The sequence below is a fragment of the Harpegnathos saltator genome, unplaced genomic scaffold, assembly GCF_003227715.2.
Source record: "Harpegnathos saltator strain DR-91 unplaced genomic scaffold, Hsal_v8.6 scaffold53, whole genome shotgun sequence".
NCBI lineage: Eukaryota > Metazoa > Arthropoda > Insecta > Hymenoptera > Formicidae > Harpegnathos > Harpegnathos saltator.
In genome coordinates this window covers 442,501-455,756 of record NW_020230349.1, presented here as the reverse complement: position 1 = coordinate 455,756, position 13,256 = coordinate 442,501, and the positions used below count along the sequence as shown (strand labels likewise).

Here is a 13,256-nt window from a genome sequence, read left to right as displayed (position 1 = left end):
GGATAAGGTCGCGTCCGTACGACGACGACGACGACTGTACACGCGAGGATCCTGATAAAAACGATAAAAGAGCGGTCATGCAATAAGACATCTCTTCTGTCTTCATTGGCTTCACTTTACAGTGGCGGTAATCGTCCGGGGCGGGAGGGAGGAGGAGAAGAAAAGACTCCCGTCTGGATATTATTATCTCGTAATTGTGTCGAGCGAGATAACAAGAATATATCCATCATACACTACGAGAAACATTTTCTCGTCGTACTCCTGTTTTCTACGTTAAGACCACCATGGACACCGTCGTCATGATCGTCACGACTCGGGATCCGCCAAGGATCGCATCGAGAGTACCCACAAGTATCGACGATTCTCGAACTCGCGACGACTGGTCGTCTCCTCCCCTTCTCCTCCTCCTCCTCCCGCTTCTCTTTCTTCTCAGGATCTCTCTCTCTCTCTCTCTCTCTCTCTCTCTCTCTCTCTCTCTCTCTCTCTCTCCCTCCCTCCCTCTTTCCTTTTTCTTCGTACAATTTAACAAGGTATGCACGTCGTCCTCTCGTGTGTAAATACAGTAATGTACAATCTTTCTTTGGAGTTAAACCTTACTGTGATCTCGGCGCGAATGGCGCAAAAAGGGGCATCTGGGTAAAGGGGGAGGAGGGGGGTAAAGGCAAGGGAATAACGGACAGGGGAATAACACCTACGCTCTACGTTGTTTGTTTGTGTGAGTCGAGTTTTAAAACGACGAAAAGAAGACCTCGCTCTATCTACAGCTTCAGCGACTCTTAATCATGGCTGAACGCGTTCACTTCGTTGCTTCGGTTATCTCGATATATATATTTCTTTTCTTCCTTCTTCTTCTCCTCCTCCTTCTTCATCTTCTTCTTCTTCTTCTTCTTCTTCTTCTTCTTCTTCTTCTCCTTGCTCCTCCTCCTTCTCCTCTTCCTCTTTATTAGTGTCACGCTTCTTCACCTCCTCCTTGTCCTGCTCCTTCATTCTTCGCACGCGCGATTCTACGCTTTTCCTCCTCCAAGGGTGTGTCGCCGATCTCCCTCCCTCTTTTTCTTTTTCTTTCTTTCTCTTTGCGTGCTTCTCGCACGCGGCAGATCCAGGTGGACGGATACGCCCGGGGTAGTAGATATTCGTGAAATACTCCATGATCGAGTACGGGGACGTGTGTAATATTCTTTTGCGGGGGAGGAATAGTGAGAGGCTCTCTCCGCGCTAGGAGAAGAGCGAGAGAGCTCACGTTCAGGGATTGTTCAGGGAGGAGGGGGGGATCAGTGTCGCTTTTTGTTCGTAGATAATGTCGCCCGTCGCTGTGTGGCTGAATATGGTTCTCGGGGCTGTTTTCGATTGATGTGTACGTGTGTTTTTTTCGTGTATTAGTGTGTTATATGATAATATTTCAATGAGAAAAAGCAGAATAAAGGAAGCTTGCCCGAGAGAAAACCGAAATTATCGTTTCGCCAAAGGGTTAGACAATGTTTGCGATAATGTTTGTACTATGAACTTGTTCCTCTTGTATTTGACCAAGTAATATACCATATCGATCTCCATAGTCGATTAAACCGAGAATTAAATCATTTAATCGATGCACCGTTCGTGCATTCATAATCTTCAGCGACTATATGTATAACAAGAGATATATATATATATATATATATATGTATGTATGTGTATGTATGTATGATATATATTTGCTTTTTCTCCTTGCTTTCATTTGAATTTCACAAATTTGAACAACTCTTCTCCAACCGTGTGTGTCGAGAAAACGAAGCTGCTAGTTTTCAACAAGCCAACGACTGGACTTTGACTCGTAACATCATGCGATACTTCGACACTCTCATTCGGCTAGAAATTCCATCGGCACTTCGTTGTGATTCATGTGGACGAAGCTCCTGGTTTTCGATCGAGGATCTGATCCGGCTTTAATCACCGATTAGCCGAGGTCGCCGATGCCGAGATATTCGTTCGACCAGGAAGCTTCATCGACGAAGGTTACTCGCCGTCGTAAAAATAAAGAATCTGTTTCGGAGATTAGATTTAATTTCCGGTCATGACGGCGTGGCTCGACGACGTTGACGCGTTTGGATTAGAGGGAGAAAGGAAAACGGATCCGGTTTGAATTCGATGATGAATTCCGGAGATACGGATTTCAACGTCCCAAGAGGTCGCGCATTTATAATCGCTCAAATTAATTCCGCCAGTTGGACGAATGAACGAACAACGAGCAAGCGACCGCAAATCACCGACAATCAAATTTAATCTCCGGCTCCGTAGAATGGTACTGACGATGCCTCTTCACAGGGTGAACCCTAAACTTGACGAAGGGCTCTGAGGGAGCGCGAACTTGAGATTGCGTTTGAATTGCGGATAACGTGAAGGAAACAAAAGTACAAAACTCTTCTCCAATTTGACAACACGTTCAAGCTGTTTATTATCCATTTCTTTCTTCTACGCGACTTTTTCGAGCTGCACCGTTCGCAAAGCGAATAATAATAATAATAATAATAATAATAATAATAATAATAATAATAATAATAATCACGAATAATAACTTAGAAGAGACAAAGCCTCGTACGACGTCAGAACGACGTTTATAGGATCTGGCGGATCGTGTCCGCCAGGCGCGTGCAAGCGCGATCTGCATAATCCTCGCTCAAAGGACACCTGGCCGTCGTAACGCTCAAACCAGAGAAAGGATTGCAACATAGCCGACCGACGAGGTCGGGCGTTTCACCACAGGGTGCACGCTGTCAAGTTTAGGGTTGAGTGTGCGTGTTCGGGGAACGTCGACGATACCGAGCCCAGGCCCGGCCGACGAGCTGCTCGATGTTGAACGTTCGAACGTGAATGAGAAGACGCACGAACGAGCTCGACGAAGGTAACACGAGCGAGGTGAATCGCGAAGAACAAACAATCGGTGAGTGTAGTGTACATTGTCGAGTGTAATTGTGCTGATTGTTGTTGATGTCGTTATTGTGGTCGTTGTTTTTGCTGCTGTGTCGTGTTGTTGTTGTTGTTGTTGTTGTTGTTTTTGCGATTTTTGTCGTAGCTGTTGGATTGATGGTAGTGGTGGTGATGGTGGAGGGTGATGGTAGTGACGCTCGTGACGGCCGACGGGGTGCGGGGGTGGTCGAGAGAGTGTGGCCTTACTTGAGTAGCTGATGGGCCCGCTCGTTGGCCACCTGTATCCTCGACTCGTTCGACTCGCCCTGCGTGTCAGAGAAAACAAAGAAACAAAAGAACGCAATGTCGTATGAAAGCGAGCTGCTGGCGGGCATTCGGATTCGGCGGGGAGAATCCGATCGACGCGACGGCGCGCGGTCGCGCGGCGGTACGGTCGTTGCGGTGGAAGAAGCGAGGATCGAGTCGGATCCTCCCGCGGGTCGGCAACGGGTTAATCAAAGGACAGAGGTAGCGAGAGCAGAGCGAGGGTGAAGGTGCCGGATGAATTAAACGAAACGGAAATCTCACGGCGCGGCGAGCAAAAGATTGCCCGAACTCACACACGGCATCACAATGCACGCCGGCTTTGTTTTCTCATGGGAAACAAAATGTCGCTTCTGACGAAGCGAGTCGAGTTCTGAACGGCCAGAAACTCTGCTTCCTTCGAAGATCCCGGAAGATCGACGGTGATCACCGATGATTATAATCAGTGCTCGGCTCGTTCGCTCTGCTGTCGCGCGAATCGTCAGTCAATCTTTTCCCTCCGTGCAACCATCTCCGCTCGCGGCGATGCAAATCGCGCGAAGACACTCCCGTGGTGGTGAGTTAACATACCGCGTGAAGGATGTGTGTCGAGACGGTGTTAACGTGATAATACATGAATACAAACGAAGCACGGAGTCGGAGTCGCGATCGTGGGGTCGGGAGAGTTTTACCTTCAAAGGATCTTTAAGGACAGCTCTCGTTCTCTCTCGTCACCGCCGCCAGTGAGAAAAAAGAAGGTGAGACCATCGAGACCAAGTGGTACTTCTTCAAGCAGAAGTAACTTACAACGACGACGACGACGACAACAATGTTACGAGCAACGACGCGTTACTTCCCAACCCTACGTGATCGACATGGGTACGCAAGATCCGCCGCCGTTTAGTGTACATACTAATAATGAAAATTAAGCAACGGAGATGCCCAATTCTCCTTCTCGTGGAACCGTCTCGCGCGCTCGATGTCGCCCGAATTACCCCGACCAGGTAAAACCAATGAGAACCCGAGCGCTTTGACATTGCCGTGCCGCAACGAGTCGCGTACAAAGCGAGGTGAAATGGAGCTTTCGCCGGAGTAATCGACGGAGCATCAAGATAAAATAAAGTGTGTGCGGCCGCGAATGCGGCTGAAAACGATCGATCCGCGCTGGGGAAAAATCGATACACGAGCCTTTTCTTGCCGACAGGTTGTCGTGCGAATGTCCGCAGAAAGATGAAATTCACGCGGCACTCTCGCGGTCCACTTGGTGTCAAGCGCGTTAACCCGACCGACCCCCCCGGGTGCATCGGAGCGAAACGATTCCACGGGCTCAAAGGACGGGGTCGTCAACGAGGGACGCTTCGTCGTCATTGTCGCCGTCAGAGACGGCTGAGTATAAGTAGACTAGACGACGACCGGCACGCGCTCGTGACGCGATCACAACACGAGAACAACACGTGGATGCGGGTACTACTTCCAGGATTGGGAAAGAAGTACTGGTCCTCGAGCAGCAATTCGTCATCGGAACGTCATCGGAACTCGAGGAACAAGGAATCTTTGCCATTCACCGTTGCTTCTTCCATCGAGTCTCGAAAAGAGAGACTCCTTCTTTTCTTCGGAGAAATTGCAAAGTTGAATTCGCAAAAGACGTGTCACTGCGCGTTAATATTGTCGTTGCAAGCGAGAAAGAGGAGAAAAAAGAAACTGTCAGCAACAACGCCGTTGCAACGTTGTTGCTGAGGGAAAGCAACGCGTCAATTCCCAACCCTGGCGACGTATTTCGTAACAAACGGTGGTGGACGCGGAGTGATGATACATCTCTCAGTGCGATGCACCCTACACCGCTCTCGTGGTGTGTGTCTCAGCACACCGTGCTTCTTCCTCCAAGACGACGTCTCCATCGAGACTGCGAGAACTCCAAATTCAATCGAACTAACAACTCGGATTTTTTGCGGCATACTGAACGCTCTACTGCGCTGCTCGTCGTCAGCGTCTCTGTTTACATGTTTAGGTGTCACCGGAATGAACAAAAAGCGAGACGATCGTCGGTAATCAAATGACGAATGGCTGGCTGATCCCGTTGTTAACCCTTTCACTGTTAGTGGGAAGTATACTTCCCCCACCTTTTCTTGATTCAATTTTGCGTGGTAAATCACATAATTTGGAAGAACTAATCAGGGATTTGAGTTTTCCAGATAACTCAATAGTTTTGTTCGACATACTCCAATAGGAAATTTTACAAGTATACCCAATTATTCATTTGTGATTATTTATCAATTATCAAAATCAAAGTTGAAAAAAATGCTTCCTTTAGAGAAAAATCGATTCCTCGGAGAGTATTGAATGTAGAGGTCTGAAATATTCACCAAATATTTTTCTGATGCTGTACAAAAACATGTATTTTTCGCAGTATTTTTTTTACAGGTTAGATTTTTTCTTATAAACAAATATTTCTACAAAAACGGCCGAAATTTGATTTTTTGCACTTTTTAGCTCTACTTTCCTAGTTTTTTTCATTCTGTATTCTCCATCTTATTCATACTCATCAATATTATTTTGCTCAAAAATGAATGTTTAATCTTTAGTAAGCATAGATATGCAGTATTGAGCATTTTCCCACATAAATTCCGGCATTTTGAATTTTGCAAATCCGACTTTAGATTCGTAATCAGCGATTCGAACAACGTAAGACTACCAAATAAATATTTTAATAATTTTCTCAAGGGAAGTTAATTCAGTAGTGAAAGGGTTAAACGAGCCAACCAACCCCCCCATTCATCCCGGCCGAGGCGAGGATTCGAGTTCGCTTACGTTGATAGTTTCGATCGAATTTCTCTCTCGAATTATCTTGCTCCTGCGACGGAGAAACTTTCGACTTTGTCGAAGCATGCGTTTCTGTGTGCTACGCAATTTGGCATTTTGGAATCGTTCCGTCGTCGCTTATTGTTCCCTCCCGAGAAGCACGGTATGCCTTGACGTGAGCGGTTATTCGTTGTATATCGTCGTATATTGGAAAGTTTGGTGGTGATGGTGGTGGTGGTGGTGGTGGTGGTGGTGGTGGTGGTGGTGGTGGTGGTGGTGGTGGTGGCGGCGGCGGTGGTGGTGGTGGTGGCGGCGGTGGTAGTGACACGGTGGCGGTGGTAGTGGCGGTACGAGTGGTTATCGTTGCGCAGGTAATGTTGGATCAGGTGTTGGAGACAACACGCACGTGGATCTTTTTTGGTGCCGCAGCGACGACGAGAAGACGGAAGAAGAGTCAGAGAGGAGGATGGGCGGATGGCGGGTGGGCGGGCGGGACGGTGCGGGATAGGGGATGGGGGAGAAAAGAAAGGGTGGATGGATCATCATTCGCCGAGCTGGGAACGTCCGAACGAATTGATACTCGAGCGATTTAGCGCGCACGATTACACGTGACCGCCGCGATTGCACGTTCTCGCATTTCACGATTACAACGGGACCCACGCTATTAGTATAACAACACATATTCCATTCGACACATCTCTCTCTCTCTCTCTCTCTCTCTCTCGGTCATCGCGCTCGACTCGCGCGATAATTGAATCCACGAACTGATTCCGCTCTGATCAAGCGCAATTTCGCCGCTCGGCGATACCGCGAGCGCGCGGAAATCCGCCGAACAGTCCCAGCCCCCGATCGTGTGTGTGTGATGTCAGGCCTCTATATATGTATAATACACACATGTATGTACGTATAATCTCTCTCTTTCTGGATTTTTTTCTTTTTTTTTTTCGAGACGCATCTCTGTGATATGCAACTTGGGGCTCGGAGGAGGCGGATACGTGGACAGAGAGAAGAAGACGCATTTTACTTGAGCAGGGCGTGCGCACGTTGGTTCGCCGCGGCTATCCTCGATTCGTTCGACTCGCCCTGCGGATTATCACAGTTCGGGTTTCGATCACAGAAGAGTGTGTGCGTGTAGGGGAAGGGGGGAAGTGTAGAGGTGTGTAACATAGCGTGTGTCTGGTGCGGCTCAAGTTCCAGCCAAGCGAGTGCACAATCTCGTGGCTGGAGTCTCGCGATCTCGCCGCTCGGGAGGGGTGGCTGACTTAACCCACTCGACATTACGTGATAATTCGGGTTATTGTGCAGCTACGGCGGATTTTACCCTATCCCGCTTACGCGCTTACGGAGCAGCAGCTCGTTCGTTCGTTCGTTCGTTCGTTCGTTGACATTACACGCGACGTGATCAATAACGGATACGTTATGTAACACGAGACGAATAGGAGGTATTCGCAACAGGACTCGATTTTCGACTTGATTCTCGGTAGCTTTGCAAGAATGCTGTCTATCACGCTCGACAACACCGCGCGTATGAGTGAAGATAAAAAAATACTGGCTATTCGACTCTACTTTTCCGGTGAAATTTCGGCGAAAAAAATTCAGAGAATACGGCAAGGACCAATTCAAAATTTAGCATTCAATCGAGATCTCCTCCCGCCCCTGTTCCACCACCTCCTGCAGATCAGATTATAACTTCTGGACGTCGACAGCCCGAGATTGTGCGCGCTTCACCCGCTCTGTGTGACATGTCGTCAAAGACCATAATTATTCCACTTCTCACTGGAAACTTTCTTATCGTGTCAAGTTACACCACGAAAACGATCACGCGACAGCGCGGAGAACTCAATTACATGTCGAAGCTGACTTATTCGCGCGAAAAGTGGAGGCCACATCTCAGCATACTTGGTGCTCTATAACTTTTCTGTTTTGAAAAATCACATATTTCGTCTTCCGAATATCTCCCGAAATATGGTCTTTGACGGATTGACGACGGGTTCCTCAAACGATCAATATTTATCGTCGATGCGTCAATATTGATAATGTTATTGTAGGGCAGATTAGTCAGCGAGAAAGATCCCGAAAAACGGCCAAAAATGGCGTCGAACGTGCGAAAAAGTGTTTCGTAAATCAGAACAGAGGAAAAAAGATAAATAAAAGACGAAGGGAAATGGGTCGACGGAAATCACTGATAAATTTAGTCTGAATAAATATTAAGGGTGGAAGGGCAAATATTGACGCATCGAATATCGATTATTGACTGTGCGGCGCCTAATCCAGGTTAATGCAAATGCCGCGAGTATTGCGCATACACCATGTAGAAGCACACGCGGCGGCTAGTGTGAGAAAAGTGAGATTGATAAGCGACAATAGTGGCAATACGGTATATTATATTGTAATAAGTAGTGACGGATAATTATATATTGAAATATCATCTCGTTCACGTGTGAATGCGCGTATTGGTCGTTTGGAAGAGCGCTTTGCACTGTCGGAGGATTCCGTCTTTTCCGCATTTTGTCTTTGTCTAGGACCTACCGTGGCAGGAATATGGTAAAACTTTAGAGTGACGCTGCCAGGATTCTCGACCATCTTCCGAAAAAGGAACCCGAAGAGAATAGTGAAAATTCTCAAGTCTGACCTGAGTGTGACATGAGAACGGCAAATTGCCGTTTCTCATCTCGTGAAAACTTGCTATACGCGAGATCAGACCCAATAATTAAACGAATTAAATTGCCGATTGCAACGGCGTATCTATAAGAGTCTCAATCTTGACGTTAATTCTTCGGACGAGGGAGTCCTTCCCTCCCCCCGCATTCTAACCGCTGATGTTTGTTCCCTCCCTCTTCCGCGACGTTGAGAATCCGTGGAGACTACCATAATCCTCCCGCGAGAACTTCTCTCGCGGAACAAACAAGAAGAGAGACAGAAAGAGAAAGAAGAGAAAAAAGTAAGAGAGGCAAAAGTCCGAAGCGTGATTAGACGCGCAGTGGGTGGTGCAGTAATTGCATAAGAACACAGAAGGCAGGCTGTGCCGAGAGAGAGGAGCAGCTGAAGAATACTAGCACGGGAGTGCCCGCGGTCGACGATATCGACAAGGTGCCACATAGAGGACAGAGAGAAGGACGCGACGTGTGTACGTAGGGGAGGGAGGAGGGGGGGGCAGAGGGCGGCTAATTGTGCGATGCACGTGCGGTACGCATGCAATCTTCGAGATGGAATATACTTCCCCGGATCGGTGCATGTTGCGTTGCTGGGCTGCTGCTTTCCGTGCCTGCTGATCCCTGGAGAGGGTGAGGGTGAACGCGGTGGACGACGACGACGACGACGACGTGCGTCGATCGGGACATTCGTTCTCTCGAATCGGTAGGAATCGCATGTGGAGGGACGGGGGAGGGAAGGAGAACGAATCCGGAGAGGACTTTGGGAAGACGACAGGAAGGAGGGAGGGAGGGAGGGAAGAGATGGAAGGACACGTAAGAAAGCGAAAGCGACGACGAACGTGATGTGCATCGCTCTGAGCCATTGTGCATTGTGACATAGAGATACGCGCGCAATAGTGACGCGTGTCAGAACTCATCCCGTTAACACGATCGCTACCACCGTTTCGAGCGGAAAGACCGTCCGCCACGAGCGCACCCCGAGCAGTGTTTCTACCCTTTCTCCCTTTTCCGGTTCCCTCTCATGCGACACACAACCAAGCTCCCGGAACAGGCGCTTGTTGTGTGTTCCGTGTGTGTGGCGGCACGGGCGGACGTAAGGTAAGAGAGAAGGAAAATATCGCTGTCGCATACACGTTAATGACACACACACACACACACACGGATGTACGACGAGAATCGTACGCGTGTCCCGACGCGTGTCACGGGGTAGCGAACGTGTCGGAGTAAACGCGTCTCGCGACGCGGCGGATCGCCGCGGGTGATCGTCAGATCAGCCATGCCAAGTCTACACGGTGCCGGCGACACGGTGCAGCAGCAGCAGCACCGGGTGTCACAAACACCCGTAGGAGCAACCTCTCGGGGCTTCGCACTCTCACCTTGCGATTGATCCTGTCGATCTGCCGGTTCTGATTCTCGAGCTCGCTGCCCATGTCGATCGCCATGTTCCTCAGATTGCCGATCATCGTGTTCACCTGGCCCATGTTCTCCTCCATCTCTGTCTCGCGCGCGTCGTTCGTGATCTTGGCGATATAGCCGCTCTGCGGTCCGATCCCGTTGCGATCGTCCATCACCCGCTGCGGCTGGTTGTTCACGACCTTGCCGTCGTCGTTGCCCTTCCACGTGCCCTCGTCCTCCTTGAAGCTGGCGCTCCTGTCGAGAGCAAGATCGTCGGCGAGCGACGTGATTAAATAGGCGCTTTCCTGTGCGGGCCTCGGAGGCCGTGCCACGTCGACATGAGAAAATTGCTGGAATCTGTCGCTCGGGAAGCACAGGAGACTCGAGACTCGAAGTTTATGAGCTCCTCGGAATTTTCACGAAGCTCGGGAAAGAGAGAGAGAGAGAGAGAGAGAGAGAGAGAGGAGCATTTAGCGATTCTTCCGGCACACGCTTTCCCTCGCAATAAATATGCAAGGAAAACACGTGACCGATATGCAAATGTGCTTCCTCTCTTCATTTTAATCTTCGTCCCTTGTCTCCTCTGCTCCACACTAGTGGTAAAACTTTTTTCCTTTTTTCTTGGACGCTCTTAAAGAGATGAAGCGACAGTATAAAAACGCAGAAAGGGGAGAAACAGGAGCAGAGAGAGAAAGAGAGAGAGAGAGAGAGAGAGAGAGAGAGAGAGAGAGAGAGAGAGAAAGAGGGAGAGAAAGAGAGGAAAAAAGAGTGAGAGCGAGAGCGTAAAACAATTGTTTCGTACTTGTTACAGGGAAGAACGCAGAGACCGCAGCACTTCTCCATTCCCGTGAGATTCTTCTCGGCCTCTCTCATGTCGGCATTAATCTGGTCCATGCCCTCCTCGATTCGGTCCAGCTGTTCTGTTTTTGTCGTACGGGACAATACAACGGGTTAATGCCAGCGCCAAGAAACGACTCACGAGAGTCGCGGGGGGTCTCCAAGGGGAAAGGGCAACCACGCGAGAGAAAGGTCGTTACTTCTAATAAGGAGCCTAATAACGTAGCGAACGCTCTAAAAGCGAAATCTAAATATTAAATCTGATCTCTCTGGCAAGTGTCTCTACGACTTTGTCGGCCAGTGTTCTCTACATCGTATAGTCAAGCTTGTCTAAAATGAAGAAAACAAAAGACTTTGGCCCTTCGCGGCGTGCGATCTCGATCAAGCCTCGCGCATACCGATATATCGATATCCCGCTATTTCTTCTCTCGATTCTTCGTATACTTTGTACATTCGATGCATTTTCCTTCTCGCAATCCTACATTCGTTCTCTCGTGACTCGTTTGCACACGATTCAAGTGGTAATCTTCAGGATTTAACACGCAGTCTCGTCGTCTCGGCGGAGACGACGATGACGAGGCGAACGCCGCTAAGAGTTAAAGTTTGGTTTTGCGGCTGCAAGCGGCTCAGAATTTGCCGGGGTATTCTCACTGCGAACGTAACGTAACGTAATGTAATCAAGCGGCCGCGGACTAAAAAGGCGAACAAAAGTGCGAGTGCATTGCCCAATCCTCTTTCGCTATCGCTAATTTTATTTCCTCGGGAAATAAATAAACGCGGGGGCAAACTCGTGCCCGCGCTGCTACAAGGGAAGGGACGCCTCTCTCGATTTTCCGCGCGTTCGTTTCCGTTCCGTTCCCGTTCCCGTTCCCGTTCCCGAATCTCCTTCTCTTCGAGAATTCCGCGATTGAGACATCGACGACGATCGGACCGATCTCACGAGTGTTTCCCGCCGTTGTGAAATACAATTTCCGAGCTCGACGAGTCGTACACAATTTTACACCGCACAGATGTGGTGGGCCCATCGACAAGGCGTCCCTTACCCTTTATGTCTCGAACGGTTGCCGCGTTCGATCTTTTTCATATTCTAAGACGAGAGAGGTCTATCGAGCGGATCGGCCATCTGATTTCTGTCTTTGATCAATGACAGATGACGGATGAGCGATTTGTTCGGACATTCAAACGCCGGGCATTCACATGTACAAGATGTGGAGTAAAAAGAGGTGGAGCAAAAGTGGTGCATCATACGCTCCGGACGTCATTAACAAAAAGAGAGAAGAGAGAGAGAGAGAGAGAGAGAGAGAGAGAGAGAGAGCACAATGAGAGACACAGGGTGAAGATCCCGCGAGAGTAGGTAGAAAAACACGCGATCCGCTCGATGGAACTCGCAAACTCCGCGCAGAGTAAAGTGCAACGAAAGCACGGCAGTTTAAGCGAAGAGTTTCCTTGCTCGACGTTCCTGCGTCGGGGGTGAGTTGCTCTGTTATGTGCCTACCGGATATGTGCAGTGGGTATCCTCATAGTGGGTGATGGAGTTCAGCCAAGTGTACAGGGTGTCCCGAAACTTTGAGCGAGAGAGCATATCACTCTCTCTCTCTCTCTCTCTCTCTCCTCTCTCTCTCTCTCTCTCTCTATTTCTCACACTCACGCTCGCGTAGCTTCTCGAGCGAAATTCGAGACGACGTTTCTCCTCATCCTCGCAGCGACAACTTTGATCGCAATTTTTCCTCGACAATTGAACGACCAGACAACGACTGGCGCGTCGTCGAGACGACGACGACGCGAGAAAGAGAAAGAGAGAAATGGAGAGAAAGAAGAGAAAAAGAGACCCAGGACACCTTGTATCCACGTGCCACGCAGTGTAGTAGGTTTTAGCCAGTAAATGCAGTAAACGCGAGTTTGTGCCTATAATACGCGCGTAGGGATACATATTCGGCCAGTAGCACGTGTTGTGAGCGATACCCTCGTAACGCGAGTATATATCGGGTGTCCGGTATCTGCTGGCAGGTGTAAGCGTGACGAGTAAGAGAGTAAATATACGTTCGGCGGCACTGTCCGAGAATCCGGCGGCCGGATTGTTCGCGGCATTGTTCTGATGTCGCGTCTTCGCGTGATGCCGATCAGCCGTGTTTCACCGAGCGACGTGGGTAGAGTCGCAAAAGCGCGGCGAAAAGCCGCGATGGCGTGTCGGTTAACGCGCGATTTACACGCGCGCAAAATTGGATCCGATCGATCATTCTTCGCCGTGCTCGTGAAGCCTCGATCACGTCTGTTGTCCGCTCTTGTTCTGTTTTTCCCTGTTTTCTGTGAGAGTCCGTTCGCGCCGCACGAGATTCTTCCGGTCTGCGACCACCTACACGAGTCGCCCCGTTGGATTGGAATTCC

At 49.3% G+C, this 13,256-nt stretch overlaps 1 protein-coding gene across 8 annotated transcripts in view; it reads right to left on the bottom strand.

Annotated features, from left to right (window-relative positions):
* Positions 1-733: 733 nt before the first annotated feature.
* The window catches only part of Snap25 (Synaptosomal-associated protein 25kDa), a 45,910-nt gene continuing 33,387 nt past the window's right edge, over positions 734-13,256 (bottom strand). For 7 of the 8 annotated variants that reach the window (XM_011154267.3, XM_025303074.1, XM_011154272.3 and 4 more), the window contains 3 exons: positions 10,837-10,954; positions 10,016-10,289; positions 734-3,209 (listed from right to left, as the gene is read on the bottom strand). In XM_011154267.3, coding sequence (XP_011152569.1) covers positions 3,147-3,209; positions 10,016-10,289; positions 10,837-10,954 — 455 coding nt within the window. In that variant the 3' untranslated portion in view covers positions 734-3,146. Of the gene's footprint in view, positions 3,210-6,919; positions 7,069-10,015; positions 10,290-10,836; positions 10,955-13,256 lie in introns of those variants that run through there. The other variant, XM_025303072.1, reaches the window with a different exon arrangement.